This window comes from Schistocerca gregaria, chromosome 4 (genome assembly GCF_023897955.1).
Source record: "Schistocerca gregaria isolate iqSchGreg1 chromosome 4, iqSchGreg1.2, whole genome shotgun sequence".
In the NCBI taxonomy this organism is placed as follows: Eukaryota; Metazoa; Arthropoda; class Insecta; order Orthoptera; family Acrididae; genus Schistocerca; species Schistocerca gregaria.
In genome coordinates, this window is record NC_064923.1 from 762,084,176 (window position 1) to 762,111,948 (window position 27,773).

At 38.7% G+C, this 27,773-nt stretch overlaps 1 protein-coding gene across 4 annotated transcripts in view; it reads right to left on the minus strand.

The window, feature by feature from the left end:
- Positions 1–27,773, minus strand: part of LOC126365825 (RNA-binding protein Pasilla) — a 76,623-nt gene that overhangs the window by 10,525 nt on the left and 38,325 nt on the right. For 2 of the 4 annotated variants that reach the window (XM_050008446.1, XM_050008448.1), the window contains exons 3-6: positions 25,168–25,322; positions 10,453–10,606; positions 10,144–10,356; positions 8,549–8,859 (exon numbers count right to left, since the gene is read on the minus strand). In XM_050008446.1, the coding sequence (XP_049864403.1) occupies positions 8,549–8,859; positions 10,144–10,356; positions 10,453–10,606; positions 25,168–25,322 (833 nt within the window). Of the gene's footprint in view, positions 1–8,548; positions 8,860–10,143; positions 10,357–10,452; positions 10,607–25,155; positions 25,323–27,773 lie in introns of all 4 variants that reach the window. The other 2 variants (XM_050008445.1, XM_050008447.1) reach the window with 1 other exon arrangement.

The following is a 27,773-nucleotide window of genomic DNA, read 5'->3' on the forward strand; positions in this document are numbered from 1 at the left end:
ACATTTACATTTTTATTAGTGTTGTGTGTCATGGCCTTGTGTATTTTGCCTACAATAATGCCTTCACTGTGCTGTACATAGTAATCAACCTGCATTCCTACTCTTTATTAGACCTACTGCTGTATTAACCCTTTTCGACAGTGTTAGTAACCTTGTTCTCACCTGACCAGAATTCCAGTTCATTCTGCTACTGCACTTCACTTCACTTCACTTCACTTCTTCCCACCACCACAAAAGTATTCTGTTCATTCACTTCGTTTCATACAGCTGGTTTATCAGTATTAAACTGTGAAAATCCAATGAAACCCAGCAGGTAAAAACCTGACTGAACTAAACAGTTGACACCAAATAGTTCTTGCCAAACTTGCTCTGACCAAAGTGTTGCTTGGTTTGTATGTCACATTGATCTATTAACAGTCAAACCAGCATTTAGTATTTCTTATTATGATGTAAAATACACTCTTGCATACTATTCCAAGACAACATAAACTATATTAAATAAACTGGGAAGTGCAAAAAGTAGTAAAACTATTGGTCCTCTGCACTGAAAGAAGTGCTATAGAAACCCAAAATGTATTAAAGATGCAGGTAATTTTTTTTAAAAAATGAGTGGTAAATTGATCCCTGAAAATGGTATTCATTGTGTATGCTGAATGCATGACATCTGTAATAATAATAATAAGTAATGCACTACATCAATGACCTTCAATAGTAATAATAATAATAAGTAATGCACTACATCAATGACCTTCAATAGTCATCTGAACTGTCAGATAAAACATTTTCTTGAAAATCATATCCCCATATTCATGGAGTGTGAGTAAAGATATGCCTACATTCTATTGTCAAGGCAATAGGTGTGGAATAATATAGTTTTCTTGGTAAAATTGGATCCAGCAAGTGATCTTTGGGTTACTTCCAGAAATTTTTTTTTTTTTTTTTTGAGGACACTATAATATTTTATAAGCATAGGTTATTTTTACACAGAACTGAGATAAGCATGAAGGGAGAGTACGTGATGAGTTAATGGACTATAACTTGCTATTAATAGATGCGAAATAAGTATGTTTGAGAGCACATTTATGGCAACTTATTTGCTTTGTAACAACAGTGCCTTCATTATTCAACTGTGAAATGGATCTTGCAAATGTGTCAAAACAAAACAATTTGATGGCAATACTTTTTAACAGAATATACCACACTTTTAACTAAAATCATAAATATTTGTAAAACTTTCTAAACCAATATCTGTTACTTCCCCTGAGTAGGCCTGCTCTCTTACTGCCTCTGTCATTACCAGTCTCATGCAAATACTACAAAATGAAGTTCATAATGCACACTACACCTCAATGCTACATACAGTGTAGAAACATACTACTCAGATTACATTAGCATGATTTTTCAGCACTCTACTCACACAACAAAGAACTTCTGTTGCATCAAAAATACTCTTACATCTATTCTAAATTTACACAGATACTCCACAAGCCACTGTACAGTGTGTGGCAAAGGATACCCTGTACTGCTACTATTAATGGACATTATTACGGAGGCGTGTCACCCTTTGTTTTTACGATGGCTCAAGTTCTGCTGGGGAAACTTTCACGGAGGTGTCTGAATGTCTGAAGGAATGGCAGCTGTTTCTTCCTCATGAGCCAAAACCAGAGAAGATAGTGACATTGGAAGCTGGGGTCTGGAGCAAAGTCACATTATAACTCATTCCAAAGGTGTTCCGTTGGCTTCAGGACAGGACTGTGGATTGACCGGTCCATTTCGGGAATGTTGTTGTCCACAAATAATTTTCTATTACAGATGATGCTTTATGATAGGGTGCACTGTCATGTCAATACAAACAGTACGAGGTTTCTAAACTGCTCCTCTACTGTACACAGCACACAATGCTGTAAAATATTTTCACATCCTAACACATTTAGTGTTTCCTCAATCACAATACAGGGTTCATACCCCATACAACAATACAACCTCCTGCACTTTTCACATGACAGGAAACAGTCTCCAAACCCAAACCCTCCATCAGATTAGCACAGGATACAGCAAGATTCATCCCTCCAAATTACTTGGTTCCAATCACCTGCTGCCCAGTGGCTTAGATCTTTATACTACCTCAAGCATCACTTAGCAATGACTACAAAAAAAGTACGGCTGACAAGGAGCTGCTCAGCCAATGTACCCCATTGTTCAAAACTCCCTATACATTGTTATTGTGCTAGGTGGATTGCTGGCAGCACTTTGGAACTCGCCAACTGAAGTCTTCGAAGATCTTTTACAACGACCCTCTGTAATGCTCAACCGTCCCACTCTACGAAGTCTTGGTTAGTTGTGATTGTTCCTTCATGTTTCCACTTCACTATCACATCATCAACAGTCAACTCAACCAGCTTTAGAAGGGTTGAAATGTTTGATGAATTTGTTACTCGGGTGACATCCAATACTAGCCCACACTTTAAGTCGTTGAGCTGTCCTGACCCACCCATTCTGGCATTACTGCTTCTCTACTTGCAAACAATACTCTCCACCTCCTTTTATGCTGGTAGATCTGTCTCTCCCGGCATATAACAGTCAATTCTGCATTACATTAAGGGTGTACCGATAATTTGCATCAGTAAGACTTTGCTTAGGTGACTCTTCAGTCTTATTTGCACTATCAGTTCTGCAACTGTATAATTATTGTCTACCGGTTTGAGTTACAACAACCACCTTCAAAGGACAAAATCAGTATACATTATTGGATCATATTTACATTTTCCTGAAATACTATACAACTAAATGTAAAACATACTTAACTATCATGAGAGTCTGCCTGAACATAATCCATATAAACATTTTGTACATTAGCACAATTACAGCAATGCACATTTGGTGAGAACGTTAAACTTAATAACTCAAGTTACTTTTATCAAGTGTGAAGTTCCCATCCAGGATACAGTTCTGTAATTGTGCTAATGCACAGCACGTTTTCACGGATTGTGTTCAGGCAGACTCTTATGACAGTTACATTTGTTCTACATTTGGTTGTATAGTATTTGATGAAAATCTATTTTTGATTCATTCATGTATACTGTCTCTCTTCTGTAAATATGGTTGTTGCTACTGAAACCGGTAGAGAATAAATATACAATTGTATTGCTGATGGTATGATTTCTTTCTAATATTTTTGATCAGATTGTTTATCGTATGCCCCACTGACCTTGTCGCCACCACAACCACCACCACCACCACCACCACCACCACCACCAGTTTGACCCCCTCCTACTATTGTTCATGTCATTAACAACAAAGCTTCTCGTTACGGAACAGTAACACCTCTGAGGTATGCAAAGCTTAAAGCTGTAAGGTGCATTCACTTAAGAATTTGTCTAGATCAATATAGTTAGATTATACCTTTAAAGCAAGCCCTTCAAAACAGGATCCCTTATTATTTTCTAAGATACACAATATGTATCAAAAAGTCATTATTCTCTTATTAGAATTCATTATTTGAACATCCGCCTAGGCTCTGGCTCTCACTCTTACGTGTAGATTTTTCACCTGGATCCAGTTTCACCTCAGTTTGAAGAAGTGCATCACCCCTAGTTTAATCCCACAACCTGCATCAAAATATTTGATACTAAATATTCCTTTGACATGATTACAGAAAATGTTTTACATCATTTACTGACACTGGCCACCGTCAGTGGTAGAAAGGTATTTCTATTTGACTTTGTCAACTATGAGCAGAGAACACAAAAACAGTACAATTAAACTACTTTAAATGCCGGCTGAAAGCAGCAGATATCCAAATATTCAAACAGTGCTAAATTTCTTCTACATATAAAGGATAGTTATTACCATCCACAAAACTTGTACTCTTATCAGATAAGACTGACTGTCAGATTTAGACTGATCATGGTCAAACTGTTTACAGCAGTCTAACAATAATTAGTTAATATTGCAGCTTTCTAATATCTGCTTCTGTATCAATGTGCAATGTGAGGATGGCAGATATTACAAAGTGTTGGACATCCATTCAGCATCTTTATAATTTTTTAGTTTTATGAATTGAATTTTCCTTTTGATATTGTGTATAGTTTCACTAATTCTACAACCCTGACAGCTTGTTTCATGATGAGAGATACTGAACACGGATGGATGAGATAATGTCTGGGAACTTTGTATATTTTGCACATCAATTTCAATTTGTATGTATTTCAGCATATTTCTCCCATTTGTAGCTATATTTACTACAATCCGTGTTTTATATTACACCAAAATAAACCTTCAACAAGCAAAATGGCAGCATTAAATGATAATGAATACTGCCTACAGTATTCATAATTTATGTTAAAAATTCTTCTTGAGCAACACGAAAAGCTCTCACAGGTAATGTCTTCAATATAAAACAGCTTGATATTGAAAATAAGCTTTCAATAGTTGGTAAACACACATTACATACATTATGTTTGACACTTATTTTGTTTCGACTATTATAAGGAAGAAAAGAGGTTACACTTAATTTGCAAAAAGGAAATGATTTTCTAAACTAAGACAAGACAAAGAAAGAACTAATAATTGCAGCTTTTCTTATGATAGTTTGTCTCAAAGAAAACCATCACAGGCGGAAGGGACTATAAAAGAAGGAAGGAAGATTACAAACTCAATGTCCCAGCAGTGTTGACGGCATTAGACAGAACTCAAAGTTAGGATCAAGTCTGAAGGAAAGGGATCAAGTCTTAAGGAAAGAAACTGTTATTGGCTTCATTTAAGGAACCATCTCGAATTCTGTCAAGTAAGTTAACCACACACAACCTACATTATTATGTCCAAACAGGAATATGAACAAAACATAGAAGTACAGTACCATAACCACAGTACCAATCATTTCCCTCAGAGCTAAAAAGAAAAGAAAATTTACAAATGGCGAAGTTTGGATAGAGAAGCCAATCAGAAAAGGCAGGGTGTCCTCTGTATACTTTTGTTCCTAATTAACAAACATACAGCAAAAATACATTTCTAGGGTGGTGATTGTGACTGTTTACTTGCAGACAATGAACATAACAAAAGAGATCTGATAATTGGAAAAAAGCACAACATAAAATGAAAATAACCAATGTGCAAGGGTTCTGAAAGTATGAAGAGGAAATTGTACAAACAGAATAAGAATAAACAAACATATGTCATACGAATTTAGATGAAGAAAAGAAGTAAAACGAAAGTTTCACTGCTATTTATTTTTAACTTAAAAACAACAAGAGCAGATTGTTATCCACAAATGAGAAGAAACAACAACACACCAAATATGCAGTGATAATAACACTTGTTTCCAAGAGTTATGCCCAATGACAAAAACCAGACAAAGTATGAACTGTGTTACTTTCAGCAAGCATAAAACGCGGTTTTGAAATATAATAGTTTTTTTCCTTTATAAGACCTTATTGAGTCCATTTTTCTCTGAAAGTGTGTTCTGCAATAATGCACAGTTCACATAATACTGTAGGCCCAACAACGGAAACAGAAAAAATTTTGCTCCCATGTTTAATGATTCCGACTTTATTGAGAGTTTTATCACATGGCAGTTACTGCCCCTTACCACAAAATATTCAAAAGGTTAAAATTTCAACTGATGAGGCCAGGCTACTAAGAATATTGTACACAAACATGATCAGACTGGTAAAGTTTCATGCCGGGCAATAAGAACCACGCGGACTGTGTAACGTTACGGAAGATTGCAGAGTATCAAGATGACAGGATATACTTTTAAACATCTATATAACAGTTTATTGACACCTGGTGTGAGCGCTGCCCAATAAAGACACTATTCTACAGAAGTATGTGTGTGTGTCATTCAATACTGAACGATCAATGTTTATATCACAAAGTAGCAGCAACTTACACAAGGTACTATGGTTCTCAAAATTCAATTGTTAATCAAGGTAACAGTCAAAAGGGCTTTATGAAGCGTTGCACTCCATTTAAGAAGACTGTTTCAGAAACTTAAGATCCTCAAAGTTTATGGTCAGTCTACATGTCTCGCAGTGCAAGTTTCCACTGGCATAAAGCTGTTAAAAGGTGGGAGAGAGCTTGTCATTTGCTCCACTGACAACACCACAGCTACAGTTATGCATTTAGACCCTTTAATAATAACAATAAGCTAATGCACCAAGAAGCTTAAACACTGCGGTACTATCTCCAATCACTTTCAAGGCCGATTTGAAGATGACAATGTGCGCTCTTCTGGTTCTCAAATACCAAGTCCAAGTCCTACGCAAAACAGACATACTGCTGTTGGCTATGTTGTTTCTAATTAGTGAACCAGGATGAAGGGGACAATACCTAGCAAATTTCAGTTCTTGAGGTATGCGTTTGTTAGGACTGCAGCGTAAAAAAATGGGACAATCTAACTGAAAAAAGTCTGTAAACAAGACATAAGTAGTCATTTACCACCTCAGTTTGTACATACGAAGAGTACAGATTACTAAAGATGTTACCTTCTTCAACTGAAGTTTATACAGCTGTTACAATCTGTTTGTTTACTAAAAAGCATGCCTAGCATGCCTACCCCCCCCCCCCCCCCCCCCACACACACACAGGACAAGTGCATATTTCTTTACATTAAGATTAAGGAATAAAAGAAAGATATTGTTACTGAATCCTGCACTAATATCTTTTACAGCCTCACTGTTTTTGTAGAACAATCATTGTACATGATCACTCCTGAACAGTTTGTCACCAAGTCAAGTGTAGAGAACTTCCTACCCATCATATTCACAACAATTTTGTTGTTTATTTTCTGTTACCAGGGTCTCAATGTTGACATACCTCCCTGCTGATGTACAGAAGGGACAAAGCGAAGTGGCGCAGTGGTTAGCACACTGGACTTGCATTCGGGAAGACGACGGTTCAAATCCGTGTCCGGCAATGCAGATTTAGGTTTTCTGTGATTTCCCTATATCACTCCAGGCAAATACCAGGACGGTTCCTTTGAAAGCGCACAGCCAATTTCCTTCCCCCTTCTTGACACCACCTGAGCTTGTGCTCTTGTCTCTAATGGCCTCGATGTTGACAGGACGTTAAACACAATCTTTCTTTCTTCCCCCCTTCCTAACTATACAGAAGATTAGCTATTCTAACACATAACTTCTCTTACTATATTCTTGAATTAAATAGCCCAAACTCTGGATGCAGTAATCAAAAAAACCACTTCATACGACAAGCAGTAAGATTCTTATCCATCACCAGTTCATACGACAAGCAGTAAGATTCTTATCCATCTCCATCTCACCCCCCCCCCCCCCCTTTCAACATAAAAATGAACAAGAGTAAAAAAACAACATTCTACTCTGACAAGACGGTAGCACACATCACAATATTAGGGACATATTACAGGCATCACTGCATCAGTGGTTGGCAAAGGTCTATATATTGAAACATATACCACCTCTAATAAAATAGAATAATCAAACATGAATAATGTTGCACATATCAATTATTCAACACTAAAGTATATGAATTAAAGTACTGCTTTTAGCCGTGTGCTGCATCCATAAAGGCATTTATACATGTACTGTCACGCTAGAAAACTAACAGAGTGTGCATGGGCATAATGTCGTAAGTCATATTCCTAATAAGTAAATACAGCACTTCAAAAATGACAAACTTGGTTCTTGTGTTATTATTTAAAGCTAAAAGTCTGTTTACCTGAATTTTACCTTACATTTACTTCATAATTAATTAAAGGTTGAAGAAAATTATGCAGTCTCCCTGTATGTCTAAAATGGTACAGTACAGAAAAATCGTCAAGAATACCTGACTGTAATGATACCAAGTTTCATAAAAGAAACTTGGCAGTTTCATGATAAGCTAGGATTTACGTTAATGTGACAAACACAAAGGAAATTAAGCTTCATGTTCAAATGCAGTTACGTGAGTAGAATGAAAGTTTATTATTGGCTCAATCTACATTAAGATGTTTATAATGATCAATACAAACTCTTGGATAAAACAACTTCATACAAGTATGTCCAAAAGGCTCACAAATCCAGAGGATAAGAAATATCCTTGCTCAATACTATGGAGGAGAAAGTATGAATAACTGTGTGGAACTGTGGTCACTATCTGTGAAAAATGACTTTATACTTCAGCAATGAGAGTCAATTTTAATGAAACTTTTGGTGTGGCCTTCAGTATTCTGCAAAGAAGATTGCTTACAAGATGAAAGTATACAAAATGAAAAACAACACTGAGTAAACAAAGAATACTACAGTTCTGCCCATGGCTCTACATGTTCATTTGTGTTCACACATTACGAACCATAAAAATAATAATAAAATAAACAATACAAATTGTGTGTGTTTTCTAGAAACGCTGCCATAATTTAAGAATAAGACAAGTAACTGACTCTCATAATGAGAGATAAATAATTTAAACTTCAATGTACTAATTCAGAAGGCTTTGTTTTTATCTAGGGCCACTTCGTAAGCGGCCATCTGTTGAGTATAACCTGAGAGCGCGCCAGTCAGTCCCGTCACCACCGCGGCGCACTATTACGCACCGTGCCGATGGGCCCAAAGGCGCCACCACCATTTGCTGCTGACGCAGGTGCATCTGCTCCTAAGTAGCCAGCTGGACCACTGCCCCCAGCTGCTGTCCCTGCACCTGCCAGACCGAGGCCCATGCCGAGGATTCCATAGCGAGCCAACGTGCTCATTGCAGCTGTTATTTCTCCTGTCGCTTGTTCCGAAAAGCCACTTCCACGTAACACGACTTGGATGTGTTCCAGTAACTGTGTTGTCAATGATGTACCTGCTGTTGGTGATCCTAAATTCAGGCTTAGGTTTAGTCCGTTTAGTAGCATGCCTCCAACTGTGAGAAAGAAAAGAGCAAAATTAATTTCCTGATGACTATTTTTAAAGTTAATACCAACAGGCTACAAAATACTACATCCTACGAGCTGTGGTTGTCTACATATATAACTCTAGCAGAATGTGAGGCCTCAAATTATCTGACATTTTACAGCAACATGAAACAATTTTTATTTTGAGGACATAGAAAACATCAGCCATTATATTGTTGGGGAAACATGCAGCATTCATGAGAAATGATGTAAACAAAAATGTATATAGACTGGTAACATGGGGGTTTCAAGTCTGCATCACTCAAATGTGATTAAGAGATCAAATTATAGCACAAGTTCACTTAAACTATTCTTCAATTTGTGAAGCAAAATCCCACATTCCAAAAGTTTGAGTTCAGACGGGAAATCTCCAGACACATGCTCTCAAAATGCCTGTTTATATTTTTTAATCCTACAAAATCATTTATTAAAGCAGACAAAATATGGGAATTTTATATCTGAACGAAGACATCTGTGCCCATTGTCTTTCAATATATCTCCCCCCCCCCCCCCCCCCGGATCTACATCACATCCCAAGAGTTTCATAAAATACATCATTTGAATGGGTGCTAAGGCTAGGAATACGTGAAGTGCTTTATTGGTGGTCAGGTTTGGTTTTATTTTACTGATAGATTGATGAACATGAAGAAACCAGTTGCTGTGGCATATCACTGCCCTTGAAACTCAAGGAGGCAATTTATATTTTCAAGTGTCTCTCATGCTTCAACTGCAATGTTTACAGCAGCTGTACAAGCCCAAAAGCTGTAGGACAACTATAGTTGCCAAGCAGGACAAAGAAAGATTGTATCCATCACTGCCACTAAGGGGCCATTCTACCAATCACATCAAATCCCTCTTATGTTATGGTAAGTAACTAATTAGCAAGTATACAAGGATGCTGTAATTTCATATACCTGTCCTCTCATTTCTATGTTCTGCTACTGATGACCTCTTGTCTTATCTCTCTGTTGCACATGACAGTCATGCTCTGAAAAGTGTGTGTTACTGCTGCATATCTGCACCTTCCATAGAGCCCATCGGATATAATTTTGAAGCCCCTCCACCACACAAGGGGAGAGGTAGAGAGGGGAGGGGTGGGACGGGATGGTGTGTGTGTGCGCGTGCGTGTAGTGATGGTAAATTTAAATGTTTTACAATATGCAATCATGCAATTAATCTGACAGTGGCACCTTGCAAGTGATCAAAGACAATAACCAAACTGTTTAACACCAATGTGTAAACAAGCAACCCACCTGTAGTATTCAGACTGGCAGTTGAGCTGAATGTACCAGAATGCATAGGTGTATGCTGTCCGCTATTTGCATATGGAGAGCCTGTTGGGTTATAATTAGCAACGGGGCCAGAAACATCTGCATAACTTACATTAAGGCAACTACCACTTTGAGGGTCTTCAACAATTTTTACCAAAATCATTCTGCAAGCAGTCTTATTGCTTTCCATGTCACCTGTACAAAAAGAAAAACATTTATTTAAAACCTTATAATACTCACTTTCATCAAATAAAAATGAGTAATTTGAAAATATCGAAACAGCATACATACCAATGACAGTTATGCATCTCTCCTGAAGAGTCTGATCTTTTGCTTTTTGAGAAATCTGGACGTATGAACCACTCTCTTCTTTAATTTGCTTAATGTAATTCCCACCCTTGCCAATAATCATGCCAGCAGTGCTGTTTGGTACCAGTATTTTAACCTATAAAGACCAAATTAAGTTAGACATTTCTGGCTGTTGATTAATGTTTAATAGAAAGATATAAAACAATTAAATAATGAACATAGAGTGCCCAATGAGGTATTGTAATGTGATAAATAGTCAAATAAACTAAATAATATTAGGAAATTATGACAACTGATACATAAAATCATGGTTGGTTGGTTGGTTAGTTGTGGGTTAAGAGACTAAGCTGTGAAGGTCATCTTCAAGTCACTGCCCAGGGGTAGTTCATCTGGTGTCAGTGATGTCTACCAGAGACGTGTTCTGATGGTACCAGAGCTGAGAAATAGTTTCAGAAGTATATGAAATAGGACAGTACACAGATCAGAGCAGAAAAGTGGTCCCCCCTGGGCTCATCCATGACGAGAGATATCCCACCCGCACCTGACCCCTGCCACACAATTACGGGCGAAGACTGAGCAAAGGATGCCTTCTAGTCAGGACATTCAGAACTAAAGTGAGAAGGCTAAAAATGTAATGGGCATCAGTTGGACCATCAAAAATAGAAAATAGATGGGACAAACAGGGAAGGCAGCAGGTGGGTATCCACAGGGCTCTGCATGTGAAAGGGGCACACTCCATCCCTGAACCAGTCAAGGCACTAAAGAACACCCCCTAACAGATTGCTACCTCTAAAATGGAAAATAGGGTGGGGCAGGAAAAGAAGCAAACATCTAACAAGCACTTAAAACAGAGTAAAATAGGAATGGAAAATGCAGCTTTCAAAGGAGGCATATCCCCTAGACCTAGCATCCAGTGGAAGCTGCCCCAACTTCAACCACCCAGCCCTTGCCACAAAGGTAGTTTAAAACCTTACGTCTCTGAATAAAAACCACTTTTTACGGAGATAACAGAGAATCGGTTCAACTGACTGTGAATCATATGGTGATATGAGAGGCAAAGAATTTAGAAGACTATGTTTACCATGGAGGACCATAAAGAGGGGGCATTCCACCAGGATCTGAGCTACTGTCTGTAAGACTCTGCACTCACATTTTGGGGGTGGCTTTTTACATAAACTAAAACTATAGTTACTCTGGGGACGACCGAAGCAGATGCAACATAGGAGAAGACTGGAATGACGAGTACCATACAGTCTTAGTCTTCTTGATGGTCTGGAGTTTATTAGACGAGGCAGTAACCCACCATATGTTATTCCATTTCTGAGTGAGCAGGAGCAGAGCCCTTATTTGCATTCACAAATCTGCACCTGGGATCATCAAAGCAAATGTGGAATGAGCGAACGTTTCTTTAGCCAAAAAGTCTGCCAGTTCATTCCCAGGGATACCCATATGACCTAGGGGGTCCAGAGATATACAACTGAGCAGGCTGTACAACTAAGTTCAAGGATAGGTCATAAAGAGCACGTATCACAGGGTAACAAGAGTAACACTGATCAAAAGCACGGAGACTGCTCATCAAGTCACCACAAATTTAAACATGGCCCACAGATACCTGTTTAATAAAATGTTGGGCTCTGTTTATGGCTATTGGCTCCACCATAAACACACTACAAGTTCATACAGAGTGACAATTATTGAACTATATGGAAAAAAGTAAATTAGTTTTAGTTACAAACTCAGGCGTGCACAAACTTTATTCAACATGTAAATGTCACTACAGACATAACCTTATGACATGTCTGATATGCCTGCCATCATTGGTGATGATGTGGTGCAGACGAATAGCAAAATTCCGCATGACCCACTGAAGTGTCTGAACATTTATGCTGTCAATGATCTCCTGGATGGCTCAGCAATGGTTTTGGGGTTATTCTTGTACACCTTGTCCTTCATACAGCTCCACATAAAGGAGTCTGATGTGTTCAGGTTTGTAGAATATGGCGGCCCATGCCAGTGGCCTCTGGGTACCCCCAGAGCCAGAATGTGGTCCCCAAAATGCTCCTCCAGGACATCAAACACTCTCCTGCTTCAATGGGGTCTAGCTCCATTTGCATGAACCACATCTTTTTGAAATCAGGGTCACTCCAGATAATGGGGATGAAATCATTTTCCAAAACATTTACATATCACTTGATAGTCTCCATGCCATCAACAAATATCACACTGATTATTCCATGATTGGACATTGTACATCACACAGTCGCCCACTGAGGGTGAAAAGACACTTCCTGATATGAAATGTGGATTCTCAGTCCTCCAATTGCACGAATTTTGCTTACTGACAAACCCATCCAAATGAAAGTGGGCTTCACCACTAAACAAAACCATGCATGTGCATACTAATTTGCACCATGGTGGCTGTCGATATACATTGGGTTCTTGCTTGGCTTAAGGATTGGGACGATGATTGTATCTTGCTATTGTGATGAGAAGACACCTTCAAGCCAAATATGTTTAAAGACAGTGAGCAGATGTAAACTTTGAGCAGATGTAAACTTTGAGTAACATTCAGATGTCTGATCACCTCATTACGAATTGATATCAGGGCAGGGGCCATATGATGAGATGAGGCAAGAGTTCGATGCAGTTCACAGTCCGTGAAAGTTTCATTATATAATTCAGCTTGGCAGGGGCTGAAATATAGGAAGATGTCTTCCATTTGTTTCCATGTTAGGAAGGTAGCCAGGTAAGGGGGAGGGCATTGACGCGCAAAGTTGGTTGCAAGGTGTTCAGCCAGAACAGACACACAGGTATGAAGGAGAAAACTTTGAATAGTGGTTGATCTTTGGTGGCCCATTGGACTACGGAGCTTGGCCCATACCTGGCAGAAGGTGGCACACATTCTTACTTCGCTTAAGTAGGTGACAAGCCTTCATACAGTGCCGCTTAAAAGTCAGGAGAGCGGTCAGCGAAGGAGCCACTCAATAAGTTGCAGGGGGCTACGACATCCTGAGTAACTGTTGCAACGTCTGTAGTCCATCGAGGGGCTGGCCGGCAGTAGAGCGTACCTGAAGAAAAAGGAATAGCAGTTCCACAGGTGCAGCTGATTGTGTTGGAGATGTCTCCCACAACCTTGCCACCGCAAACTGACAGAGGGGGTGAAAGATTTTTTTTTTTAATGGTTTTTGGGCGCAAAACTGCTACAGTCATTAGCACCCAGTCTGTGACTTAGGAAAAGGTAAAAGAACGAAACTCGAAGCCAGCAACAATGGGAACGAAACTCAAAAAATTGGAGAAACTAAAAACAGAAGAAAATCTTAAAAAAACACTATAGAAGGGGGTTGGTTGTCCCCAAAAAGAGCTTCAAATGACTGACGTCATCTCACTCGAGAACGCGATCGGCTGAGTGCGTGTCATCTGCTGAATTGGAAGATGTATCAGGTGATAGCTGTAGACGGACGCATAACAGAGTAAAATAGGGGCACTCAAGTAAGAGGTGTCTTACCGTCCACAGCTGAGAGCAGTGGGGACAGAGTGGGGGAGGATCGCCACTTAAAAGATGTCGAATGGCTAAAAAGACAGTGCCCTATCTGGAGTCTAGTTAAAATTACCTCCTCCCAACGACACGTTCGGGAGGAAGAGGTCCAAGCACAGGGAAGAGCTTTCACATCCTGCAATTTATTATTGGGAAGTGTCGACCAATGTGCGTGCCATACAGGAGCAACACGACATAAAACACTCCGTAGATCGGTGAAGGGAATCGTGCGAATAGCTGGCTGAAGAAGAGATACTGCAGCCTTAGCCGCTATATCGGCCGCCTCATTTCCACAGATACCAACGTGTCCTGGGATCCAGAGGAACGCCAGAGACGCCCCCCAAGTGGAGCAAGTGGAGGCAGTCCCGAATCCGGTGGACCACAGGGTGGAAGGGTAGAGAGCTTGGAGACTGAGGAGAGGGCTGAGAGAATCTGAACAGGTAACATACTGTATCCGCTGAGAGCGACGAATGTATTGGACAGCCTGGAGAACAGGGTAAAGCTCTGCAGTATAAACCGAACACTGGTCGGGAAGCCGAAATCGATTTGGGATGTCGCCTACAATATAGGCACTCCCTACACCAAACGATGTTTTTGAACCATCAGTGTAAATAACTGTGGATTCCTTCATTTGTGCACATAGAGCAGCAAATGTCCGATGATAAACAAGTGAAGGAGTACCATCCTTGGGAAACTGACAAAGGTCACGGAGCAGGCAGGCCCGGGGACGGAGCCAAGGCGGTGCTGTACCCCAAGCTGTCAGGAAAGTTTTAGGAAAGCGGAAGGAAAGAGAATGGAGCAGTTGACGGAAGCGGACTCCCAGTGGTAGTAGGGAGGAAGCGCGGCCTGCATACCCTAAATCCAAGGAGGCGAAAAAAATGTCATGGGCCGGATTAGCAGGCATGGAAGACAGATGGCTAGCATAACGACTCAGAAGGACAGCTCACCAATTGGACAAGGGAGGCTCAACAGACTCAGTATAAAGGCTTTCCGCAGGGCTGGTGTAAAAAGCTCCAGACACTAAACGCAATCCACGGTGCTGGATAGAGTCGAGACGCCGAAGAATAGGTGGCAAAGTAGAGGAGTAAACTACGCTTCCATAGCCATGAGCAGTGCTGAAGAGGGAAGGAGTACTGTCACTGAGGAGGCACAGAGCGAGATTGGAAAGAAGCTGATCAGAAGACACCATCCAGATAGTGTTACTTGCCCACAGGAGTGGCATGCACTGAAATATTCAAGCAGAAGAAAAGCAGGATTAAGATGGTCATCTTAAAGGAAATAAGTGCCCTACTTGAATGTGAATGAATGTTACAAGTGTTGATCGCTGGGATAGTTTACACTTGGACCACTAGTGCTTGGAACATGGTAAAGAGGAGAACCCACACTGACGACATCTATGTGAACCAACATAAACACACCTTCAGTTGTCCGCCCAGGGTTAGTACAACTCTTGAGATTGCACGGCAACCACAAAGCTCCGGGCAATGGACATCAGTGAAGTGTATTTCTTTGAGGGTCATACACACTGCACAATAAGATGAAATTCCTAGCTGCAGTTCTGTCTGGTAAATGTAGTATCTGTTATAGGTCCATTTGATCATCATGGTGAAGGTGTGGGGCCAGGAGGACTGATCATGTCCCCAGACTGCTGTCTGTCACTGGTGAGAGCAGGACAATGTCGAAATGGACACTGGCTCAGAATCCGACATTCTGGGGGAACCGACACCTCCAGGGTCACTGGAATAACCTTGGATGATTCTTCTTCCTCTGGTGCTCCTCCTCCACCTCATGTTTCACAGCTGAATTTCTTGAAGTGGGTTTATCCACTAACAGGGGTGGCTCATTTAGCTATTGGCTGGTTTCAGGGGACAGGGATGCTGGGGACGAGCCCTGTTACCGGTAGGTGTCTGAAGTGGTGTTGCAGGAATCACAAGACTGGAGAGTGTCGGTATATCCGGTTTGAACTGCTGACAGTAGCGACTTTTGCACAATTGGTCATCATGTCTACAGGATGACTCAGTACGGCAGGCACTGTCAAGTGATTCATATTTTTGCATTTTCTTTTCTTTTTTAAATACTAAATAAATTAGTGACCATGGAGGAAGGAGTTCAGTACACCTGACACACAACCATGGTGGCGCAAAAGAACGACCCTCGTGGAGTGATCTTCAGTTATCACATTTTAAGGATGACCCAAGCATAAACATCAGTAATACCTCACATGTGACAAGGTTTCACATCACACCTGTACACCATAACTAACTTTTCTGGTAGTATATTTCCTTCTATGGCTAAGATGAAAGAGCGTGTATCTTTTGTGTACAGCTGACAAATGTAAACCTCGCTGTACGAAATTAGCTTGGTGCTTCTTGTCTGTTTCAAAAGTAAGGTTCCTGCGAAAGAACTTCTTGTACAATATTCATACATCTGAAGAGTTTGAGATTAGGAGCAGAGGTGTCCTTAACACAAATCCTTTGAAAATTTTCGTCCAACTTCACCATATTTTTCCTCTTTTAAAAAAAAGTTTTGTCGTCATAAAAGCCTCTCTCTTTTCCGATACACACCTGTCTGTTGGAATTGGCAATATGTTGGTTCACTGTGATAGGCGGAGGAGGAGGAGGAGGAGATCCCATCAACAATGAGGTCATTATAGAGGGAGCACAAGCTCACATTATGGAAGAATGGAGAAGGAAATTGGCCACGCCCTTTAGAAGGAACCATCCCAGCATTTGTACTAAGTGATTTAGTGAAATCACAGCAAACCTAAATGAGAATAGCCGGATGCGGCTTAAAACTGTCGTCCTCTCGAATATGAGTCCATTGTGCAAACCAGTGTGCTTGGTAAATCTGGTATGTTTCATGTGCAAAATGTCCACCCTGATGCCACCTACTCCAATCAAGAGCTCTCCCATGTGTGCCACCCAGCCACAGCAAAGGTCATCTAGTATGATAGCCACTGCCACAAGTCCTCATGCTCCTACGAGATGGGTATCTACTCCTTGGCATACGCGATGAGCTACTAAGTCAGGCCTAAGTGTGATCCCTGTGCGGTCACAGGTTCTACCAAATAGTACATAAAAACCACACAATGTTGGATTGGCTACCATCTTAAGTTCATATATGCATATCTCAGTCAATACAATTATTGCTCATGAAGGTCAACAACACTGTAGGCAGCAGGTCCACACTACAGAGGGGGGTGGGAAGAAATTTAAAAAAACAAACTGTAGGTCAAACCTCAATGGGACCAAAATTAATTCAGGTAAAAAGTGATGTAATGGCAAAAAATTAAGACACTAATGAAAGAGCACAACCTAGGGAAATAGTCAGGTCAATATCAAAGGCTGCCACCGTGAACAAGAAAAGGGGTTAACATTTGTCGGAGTGTGCAGCACAAGGAACTAATTATCCACTGCCTAGTTACCAGTTACTGAAAAGTAAAGAATAACATCAGTACACAAATGTATATGTCAAGTGTAAATGTAAGAGCACAGATGACTGAAAAAATAGGGAGAAATTAAATTAAAAACACAAAGATCAAATAAAAACTGACCAGTGAAATTCATGAGCAGGTATAGATAAGAGACTGAGATCACAATAAAGGAGGCATAAAACATCAGAAAACAAGGAGGGGGTAGAGAAGCAGTAAAAATTACAGAAGTTTAAATGAAGCACTGGCAGGTGGGGCAAAGGAATTCATGCTTCTACAGACTATTCTGGGATGGAGTAATTCCGGGATTTCTCCCACATGCTGCATCTAGATCTACCTCTGGACCTTTTTGCTCTTTCAGATCCCCTTGCTCCTGTTGGTGCACCATTCTCGGTCAGTTTTATTCTTTCCCAATTTTCCAGAGTTTTGTAAATCTCCCTATCAATGTACTTATTCTCTCCTCTCTGAAATCCAACTATATTAGCTCATCTTCATTTCAACAATTCACTTTTATAACGCCTCCCCCACAAAAACACACACAAAGATGGCCTGTTGAAGTGTAAATGTGCATCTAGATATCTATTTTTGTTCTGCAATGGGGTCTATATCAATTATTCTCTACTTACACTTGTATAGTGACATTTCTGCAAATCTGGTTTGCTTTGTTAAGTCCACTTGAATGAGTATCTATCTCATGTAGGAATAATACATAAGAAGGGCTCAAAATACAAAAGGGCGAGAGGAAGGAGAAACTCACACCTTGAAAATGCCAATACTACAAGTTTTTCAGCAATGACAAATGAGTTCACATCTGTTTATACAGTACCAGCAACCCTGTATCTTTATCCCTTAAATAAGTACAAATACTTTTTTGCTCATCCATGTTTGATCCGATCACTGAGGGTTTACCAGCTATAATGTAAAGAAAAGAACAAAGCTCCCAAATACAAATTTGAGCATAATGTTCAGGGTTTTATGGTCACTTTTGGATGTCTAGTCTTGTCAGCACTCATCTCAGGAGCTTTGAGAGAGCCATTTGGTATTGTTTTCCCCTACATTCTGGCAGCACTAATGGCTGGTGCTGTCAGACTTATGTACCACCTTCAATAGAGGTGAACTTTGACAATTCCAGTCACTGGTGCAAGTGAAACACCTTAAAAAACACTACACAATTGTTGACTGAAGATCTGGAGATGAATGCTAGAAAGACAAATGAATTTGAATCACTGCTTCCAAGTCTCATTTTCCACTGCTACAATCATTTGTTTTTCTGTTAGCAACTTGGACCTTTCATCGCTTGTATGATGCAATGGCTTTGAATGATCTATTTACAAGTTAATAAATTAATTTGTATTTCAATATGGCTGCACAGTGACAATTTACAGGCAAGTTCACATAACAAGAAACAATGTTTAGATTAACGAAGTGTTAATAAGGCCTTTTTTAAACATAAAAATATAAACATTTAATCTGAGGCCTAATGGACTATTTATTAAAAGCTTCATGAAAATATGTGGACTGTGACCCCGTAGTTAAAATATTACCCTACCCAGTTCTTTAAACTGACCCAACTGTTCATAAATTTTTTTACATGTTCAAAGTGAGCATTGTATTGGTTGACAAACAATCGTGAAGAACGTATCTGATCATGGTATTATTGAGGAAAAAATAAGACATGAATCAACTCACTGATCTCTCTCTCTCTCTCTCTCTCTCTCTCTCTCTCTCTCTCTCTCTCTCTGACTTGCAGTGACAAAATTCTGAAGTGGCTTAAAAAAAGAGGGATTTGTGAGAGAGGGGGGGGAGAGGGATTTGTGAGAGGGGGGGAGAGGGATTTGTGAGAGGGGGGGAGAGGGATTTGTGAGAGGGGGGGAAAGGGATTTGGGAAGGGGAGAGGGATTTGAGGGAGAGTAATCTATGATTATTTTAAGTACATTTGATCAGACATCTCTGCAATAGAATATGCTACTTACGTCAAATAACTGCTAGCTTGTTGGTGTGAACAGATATATAAATTTCAAAAAATAAAAAATAAATATGTATGCTAAAACAACAAATTGTTCAGCTTCTTAAGAGAACAAGATCCCTTACTATGAGCTACCAGCCCACAAACAAACAAGATGTAAACTGCAATAAGCTATATCAACAGTTCTAACCAACTGGCAACAACTGAGCATAACAAATAACTTTGCAATAAAATTGCTAAAATGTCTTTCCAAATATTTACATTCGTAATCAACCAGAGCAAGAAAAATTACAAACCGGCATCAGTTATCATATTAAAAATAGGAACCACAATGGAAAAACTCTGCAAACTCTCCCTTTTAAAGCTGCAGCATAGGATTCACAGTGGATTATGTCAAGAAACAGTTAAAATAATCTTCATGAACAAGAATTTGGCACTAGTACTGAAGATTATAGCAATAATTATGTGGCCACACAGCCTAGGAAGTTTAATTATCCATGACAGAGTCCGTGGAAGTCCGTACAAAATGTGCCCATTTTTCTTCTTTATGCCTAGTCCAAACCTACTTAAGTTTAGATTTTGGTGTCTGTTTTTCCTTTTGTTATGGCTAACATTTGTTATCAAACAATACTGTAGTAGCCTACACTGAGGCAGCAGACCTTAGTATTTTTGCACCATTCATGTTTCAGCAAGTATCGTGTGTGGAGTGGAGCTTTACTTTTCTCTCTCTCTCTCTCCCCCCCCCCCCCCCCCCCCCCATCAAACTGACACCATCCATCAGACAAAATTCAGTAAAGTATTTTGATCTATTTGAAACTAATTAACTTATCAATAATTAACATTAAAGTTTGTTACCAGTCATGTTTTCTATTGTAGATTTTTGCCACTCTGCTTATTAGATTGTGGCCTTTGCCCTTACATGATATGGACCCGATTTTTTTTTTTTTTTTTTTTTTTTTTTTTCATAACAGGACATAATTCATTAACTAATTAAACCATTAAGATTTTTGCATATTTTACCACACTTTTCAATATGGTATTTCCACTCTTAAATGGGGTTATTCCCAATGTGTATGCTTAACATTTTTACACACACTTTAATAATTTGTTAACCCAAAATATATTTCATAAATCAAATTACTATTAATACCTATGCTCCTAAGTAGCAAAATATAACCTAATATAACAACAAACATGATCAGTTATTGATAATATAATGTAAATGGATAGGTAAAAAAATCTACTCACCAAGCGGTGGCTGGGGAACACACACACACACACACACACACACACACACACACACGAGCGCACGGGGGGGCTGGTTAACTTTTGAAAGCTTTAAGAGCCAGTGGCTCCTCCTCCTGTCAGAAGAGAGGCTGCCAGAAGGAGCCACTGGCTCCGAAAGCTTGTAAAAGTCAAATTATTCTCTCTCTCTCTCTCTCTCTCTCTCTCTCTCTCTCTCTCTCTCTCTCTCTCTCTCTCTTTAGAGAGAGAGAGAGAGAGAGAGAGAGAGAGAGAGAGAGAGAGAGAGAGACCTCTCCCACCGCCTGGTGAGCAGATTTTTATCTATGTATTTTCATTAAAATATAACCTAGCCATTTTTCAAGTGTTATGCGGAGTCACCAAAAATTTTCAGACTGAGACCAACTAGCACCCATTTCACACCTATGTGACATCTTGAAAAGCTGTGGTTGCTCTGGATTGTATTCAAGTTAATGTCCGAGTTCATGACCTAGTTCTACAATGGTGACTTTTGTACAGAAAAGTTGTGGCTCACTATTACAGTGTTGACCCTTTCACAGCTATTACGTATTCGCAAAGTTTGTATTATTTAATATTTCTATGAAAATCTTTAGACAGTGTATATGTGACAAGCATGTATGTGTGGATTATCTTATTTGCTTTTATTAAGCAGTGAGTATGTTATTAGAACCGAAGGATGTTATTCAATTCAGACTTAGATTTTATGCACTTTATGTTCAATCATATTAGTGACTAATTCAAGAACTTTAGTGTGGTGGTGGTGGTGGTGGTGGTGATTGGTTTGTGGGGTCGCTCAACTGTGGGCCAGTGCACATTCCCTATCTATACACAGTCCAATCTAGCCACTTTCATGAATGATGAGGACAACACAAACACCCAGTCCCTGGGCGGAGAAAATCCCCAGCCTGGCTGGGAATCAAATCCGGGACCCCGTGATCCAGAGGTACCAATGCTAGCCACTGGATCATGATGTGGATGAACTTTAGTTTGTGCACTGTTTCCTCCACAGCCACTGTGTTCTACTAAAATTTTGTCTAAAAAGAATTGTAGCTTCATATAGTGATGATGATGATAACACCACGTTAGTATACAATGAAGAGGAGACACATATATGCATAAAGCATGATGTGAACATGATCTGATCATCACAATGTTTGTTATGGTAATAAATGTGGAGGAAAAGCCATGTTATTTGGAAATCTCTACAACATACGTTATCTGCACAATTCCTAGAACTCAGTGTACAGATTTTCTACAAGACTTTGATCATCGAGACTGAGCACCATCACACATTCTCTGATGCTGTCACAGTCAATGAGACAGGATGATCTTTCAGGTAAGCTATTATTTATCTGGAGACAGTGGGAAGACATTACAATTAGGGCACAGGTCCAATGGCCACCATCAATAGCATTGCACTAATTCATTGTTGTACCTCTCTGATTTGGTTCTATTGACACTAACGTACCTACCTTTCATACTCGGCTCATGAGTTGCTGACTCAGTGGCAACCACTTATAAATTGCCCAAGATTATACACAAAAAAAAAAAAAAAAAAAAAATGAGCCTGTTTCAGTTTAAATGAGTTCACTTAGTGCAAAGCACCCAAACTTTATACTAGGTTTAAAGCAACATTTACTGCACAGATTTAGCAACCAACAATGAGAATTAGTGATAAGAAAATTTCATTCAGTATCTGGTTAGGAGTGGAATAAAGCTTTAACACCATTGTTGATAAATTTTTTAGGTAGTTCATATCATAAAACAGCATTTGAAGCAAAAACTTTGACTACACAGCTTTGTAATCAACTTACTGAACACATTTCAGCAATAGCACAATACGTGTTTACGAGGTTGTGAATTTATATTTCACAAACACATTTGTTTCCTTCTGAGGTCAAAGGGTAGGTGGGGAATATAGACACTAAAATCTGAGAGAAACAGACAAGTCACTCAGCATGAGAGGGAGAGAGAGAGAGAGAGAGAGAGAGAGAGAGAGAGAGAGAGAGAGAGAGAGAGAGAGAGAGAGGAGAGGAGAGGAGAGGTGTGTGCACTAAGCATTTTTCACTGAATATATTTATTGTCATCTTCCATTCACCTTAAATAATATCATCTTATCAATTCATTGCTATTAGCCACAAGAAAAATTTAGTAGTGCCTTAGTCACAAATTGCCAAATATGTTGGTACCAATAAACAAACCCTTAATTCCTTAAACTCATGTATCAAACAGTTTCAAATGCCTGATTACTTTACAAATGAGTTAATGTATTAAATAATTGCCTTTAAGCAGCCAAGCAAGAAAAAAATTCATAGGTGGTCTGAAATTTTGCTTCCAGTTTATTGGAAGTCAGTTGGTAAGTGCTCCCATTCTCAAATACTGCATGTATAGTACGGCTATTTATTTGTGCTCCATAATTTACGCTGATTCAAGACAAACACACGGTTTCTAATTGTGATATCTGTCTCTATGCACTAAACTTCTAACTTAAGATTATACCTCTTATGACAGCATTTTAAATTTTTACATTAGGTGAAATATTGAAAATCTAATTTTTATTTACTCTGGAAGCTGTTAGATATGCAACTGTGACTGGGTTCTGGTACAGTGGTTTAGTGATACAGACTTCAACAAAAACACAGGTGCTGTGTGTGTGTCAGTTTCAATTATGTGCTTCAACTGGATTGCATATGGGAAAGTTCTGCCTACAATACAGATGCCACTGAATGTTTATGAGAGATCTTTCTCAGGATTACACTCTCCCTGCTTCCATCCATCCTCATTTTGGAAGTTTTGTACCTTTCATCTTGCTCTAGCTGCCAATTTCTCTTTTCTGTGCCATATATTACTGCGTAGAAACCATTTTCTATGCTCCTAAAATACACACTGGACAACTTCCACGACTACTTTTGATTCTTTAGTTTTGAATTAGAATCTAAAATTCCGCCTCCCGCCAATGCGTTTAATGATTTAATGCTTTTGCAATAGCTTTCCTATAGTACTTTCTGAAGTCATCATAAAAAAAAAATTTAAAATGCAAGCTACCATTACATATCACCATCATCATCTGTAGGATGATTAAAAAATATTAGAACAAGTATCTTTACACAAATTTCATAAACAATACTGGAATTGCTTTATGAGGAAGCCAAAATACATGATTGATAAATAAAAGATGTCAGCCATCAGTAACCACCAAATGTCATTTGTGATCTAAGCACTTACAATCAATTTATTAAAAATAGTGCTCACACGAATTATGCATTAAGAGTAAGTTCTGCAAGGGGGGAGGGGGCGGGGGTCACTTTACTGCATGAATGTTTTATCTAACACCAATGTCAGATTAGAACTAATTTAAGAACCATTGTGCACATCTATTCAATGCAAAACTACAAGCCAACTTCAGTAGCACTAACTACATAGTACACTGTAATATCCAAGTTACCCAAGGACGATGCAAACAACAAATTTGATACATAGTGCACAGATTTTGTGTTATTCGTGATATCAACCAAATTAAAAAAAGCTTTGCTCATAACAAACAGAGCACAATACCCTCCACGTTTAACTATGAAAAGTTACTATATCTTTTTGACTGTACAGACAACTAATGAAAGCACTGAATTTCCGGACAAAAACACGGGAACTTCATACTTCAATTCATGCCAACATTATATACCTGAGCATTATTACAAAGGCATAATACAAACAGCTATCATCATGTATTTCAAGCTTCCTCATAAAGCAATTCCAGTAACGGTTAATGAAATTTATATCAAAATACTTGTACTAATATAGTTTTCATCATTCTTCACAATACAGTATTACTTCAGTTCCACATCCAGGAACACAAATGTTTAAAACTATCAACTAAGTACATCTAAGGCATTAGCATATGCCAGACTAGTTCATCAACCACAACAAGGACCATTTTGTGCTCCCTCATAAAAAGGGTGTATGGGGAAACAACTATTCTGACACACACAGTTTATGAGAGACATATCAACATACGTGTACTAGCACAGGTCACCGAGATGCTGACAAAAAATAAATCTCAGCAGAGAAAATAAAAGGAAAAACTCAACATGTTGCAGGAATTCAGCACAATTACAGAATTACACCTTTGAAACAGGGTGTCTCCACACTTAAAGAAATTTTAAGACTGTAAAACAATGATGATGCAGTAAATGCCAGTATATTCATATTACAACACAAAGGTATGCAACAATGCACATGGATTTTTTTCTTCACTTTTTGTGGTGACAGATCTCCATGTCTGAGAATCAACTACTATGTCTGCATGTTATGATATTAGAAATGAAAGTGCCAAAACTCCAGAAAAACAATTTTTTCTGGGAGTTATATGCAAAGATAATGATAGGAAAAGTGCATTTGCATTTTTAAATGCCACTGGGCTTGAGAGGCAATGGTAAAGCCAATGGTTGATGAATGAGTCTTCGTATGGATAGAGTTAGACCTGTTACTTATTACCTGAAAATTTACCTGCTTGTCACGCTCAGCAGCTGTTTTACTGTCAAAATCTATAGCCTGTTTAGCATTCAGATCTGGTTTCTCCCTGATTTTTTCCATGATGAAGATGAGAACAAGCATAATGGCATCCACAGTACCTGTTATCAGGCAAATTCTTTCTGTTGTGGCTGTAAAAGGACACCATGGGTAACTTTAAATGAGATGTCAGGCACATGTAAAAATTTGTAAAGTTAAGATCAGTGAAATGAGAAATAGAAAACCTAATCCAAAAGAAATGAACTAATACAATATGACCTGAAAGTGGCACGGAAATCTGCAATTTGCCCATAAAAGAGAAAGCCAGGAAAGGAAGATAGATTTTTACACACACAAATGTTTTGAAGCAAAATGACTGTGCCCTTCAATATGAGAAAAGAAATTGTTTATGTATACAAAGGTGTGGATGACGTGATACGTTATTAAATTCAATACAAGCTTTACTGTAGATAGGATCTTTCCTAACTGCATAAAAAATTTGTTTAAAAATGAGCAGTTGCAAATCAGGCATAGATTGTGGTGAACATTAACATAAAGTAACAATTTCTGCATATGATGAATGATAAGTTTTCACTTATCTCTCATCTTGCAGTCAACAACAGTGACTTTCCCCTCTAATCATGACTGAAGGTCCTGTGTTTCCACATACCGAACAGAAGATTTTTTTTCCCTTGTTGTTACTGTACTTACAAAAATCTGTTCACCTGAAACACTGCACTCCAATTCCAAACAACAAAACCAGTCAAATGAGTCATTACATCTAAATATATGGCTGACTCAAACCAAACTTTTAAACATGACAGGTACTAAAACATTTATTTTGTACTGCTACATATATTAAAGCTTTAACAATCAGATTTCTTTCATGGAACTGATTTTTCCATATTTTCATATTTGAACAAAGGTGACAACTCAAACTTTTGGTAAACTGCCTTTTTTGGTAACTGAATACTGAATTTGACAAATTTGTATCAGCATGCTCATCTGCAGAATTATCAGCATGTAATATGCTGCTGCAAAGAATATGTTCAACAAAAATTCAATGGAAGGCTGCAGCGCTAAAAAAATGATTGAATACAAGGTAGTGATGGAGAGTGAGCAACTCTAAGGTACGCCAAGTCTCACTGGAAAAAAAAAGAAGAGCTTTCATGCAAAATATGCCAATGGGTGTGATATGCAGCAAACCTACAACTATTCCATGCAGTGTACTCACTGGTAATTTTTAGCAGTATAAAAATTATTTTCAGGGTGAAATACACCAACAGCAGCATTTTTTGTTCTACCACATACTTACTGCATCCTGTACCTGACCTACCGGCACCCAACCTTTCACACATATTGTGTCCACAGATGTCCTGAGAGACATGTAGTTTCTTGTGAGTATGATGCTCTTATAACAATTATCTCCCTTTAAGTGCAGCATTAGAGCAATTCCCACATATAACAAATAAAGGGGAAATTAACATGAATGTTGTAAAGGAATTATCACAGCATTTACCCACTCCATGTTGTAGAAATGGGACTATAGTAAAAAATTACCAAGATCGAATAATATTTATGATACTGATCATCCTACAAATATGGGAGATCCTTGTGGTAATGAAAATTGGAAAAGTTTGCCATTAAACTGTAGGAAAAATATTCCAAAGCCAAGTCTATATAAAATGGAATAATTATTTCAAATCGCCAACTTAGCAGTCACTGAAAATTAACAAAAATTGCTGGGGAGTGCAAGCATCTTGCCAAAGTCAACAATTTTTTAAAAAGCATACGCACAGAGTGAATTTTTGGGTAAGAACAGAATTAGGTCTTGAAATAAACAACAGTAGTGACTTTTTTTTTCTGCAGTGCTTATATTTGTCAACAGTCGAGCTCAAACAGCTGCATTGCATTACTTTACAACATGCAAGTCTCTGCAGAGATTGCACAGGAGGAGAGGTAACGACTGGCTGAAGCACAGTCAGGTCTTAATGCACACTACGACAGCTCATTTGATAAGAATGTTTCAAGAACAGGTAAGAGATAAAGTTGGATAGTAAAGAGATGGAATCTGTCCAAAAGTTTCGTGGAACTTCACACTTCAGTGTAGAGTGAAAGAGGTATACTATACTATATTCCAAAAATAAACATTTGTTACTGGACAACAAACAGTAAATGTACCCATGTTGCAAATACCACACATTTCTCTACCTTTGCATAACCACCACAAAAAATTCCTAAATATCTCAAGCATAGAAATCTGGCAATTCACTGACCACTGACAGTTACTTCTGCTTCTTTTTATACCAGTCATTCCTTCCGGTATAATTTTAGTACATCACATAATTGGTTTTGTGTGGATTCATGTGCTGTATATAACTTTAATTTTGTTTTCTTCTCCTTACAACAATTCACACTGGGCAGTTTTTAAAACTTATCGCCGTATTTGTGTTATTACATTATATTGTGTAGTGAATGGATATTTCAAATTTCACATGTCTGGTGGGTGTCAACTATGCAATAACAACAGTGTGTGGCTCGACGGCTGACTGCAAGTCTTTCAATTGGATGCCACTTCTGTGACGTGCATCATGCCTTTAATA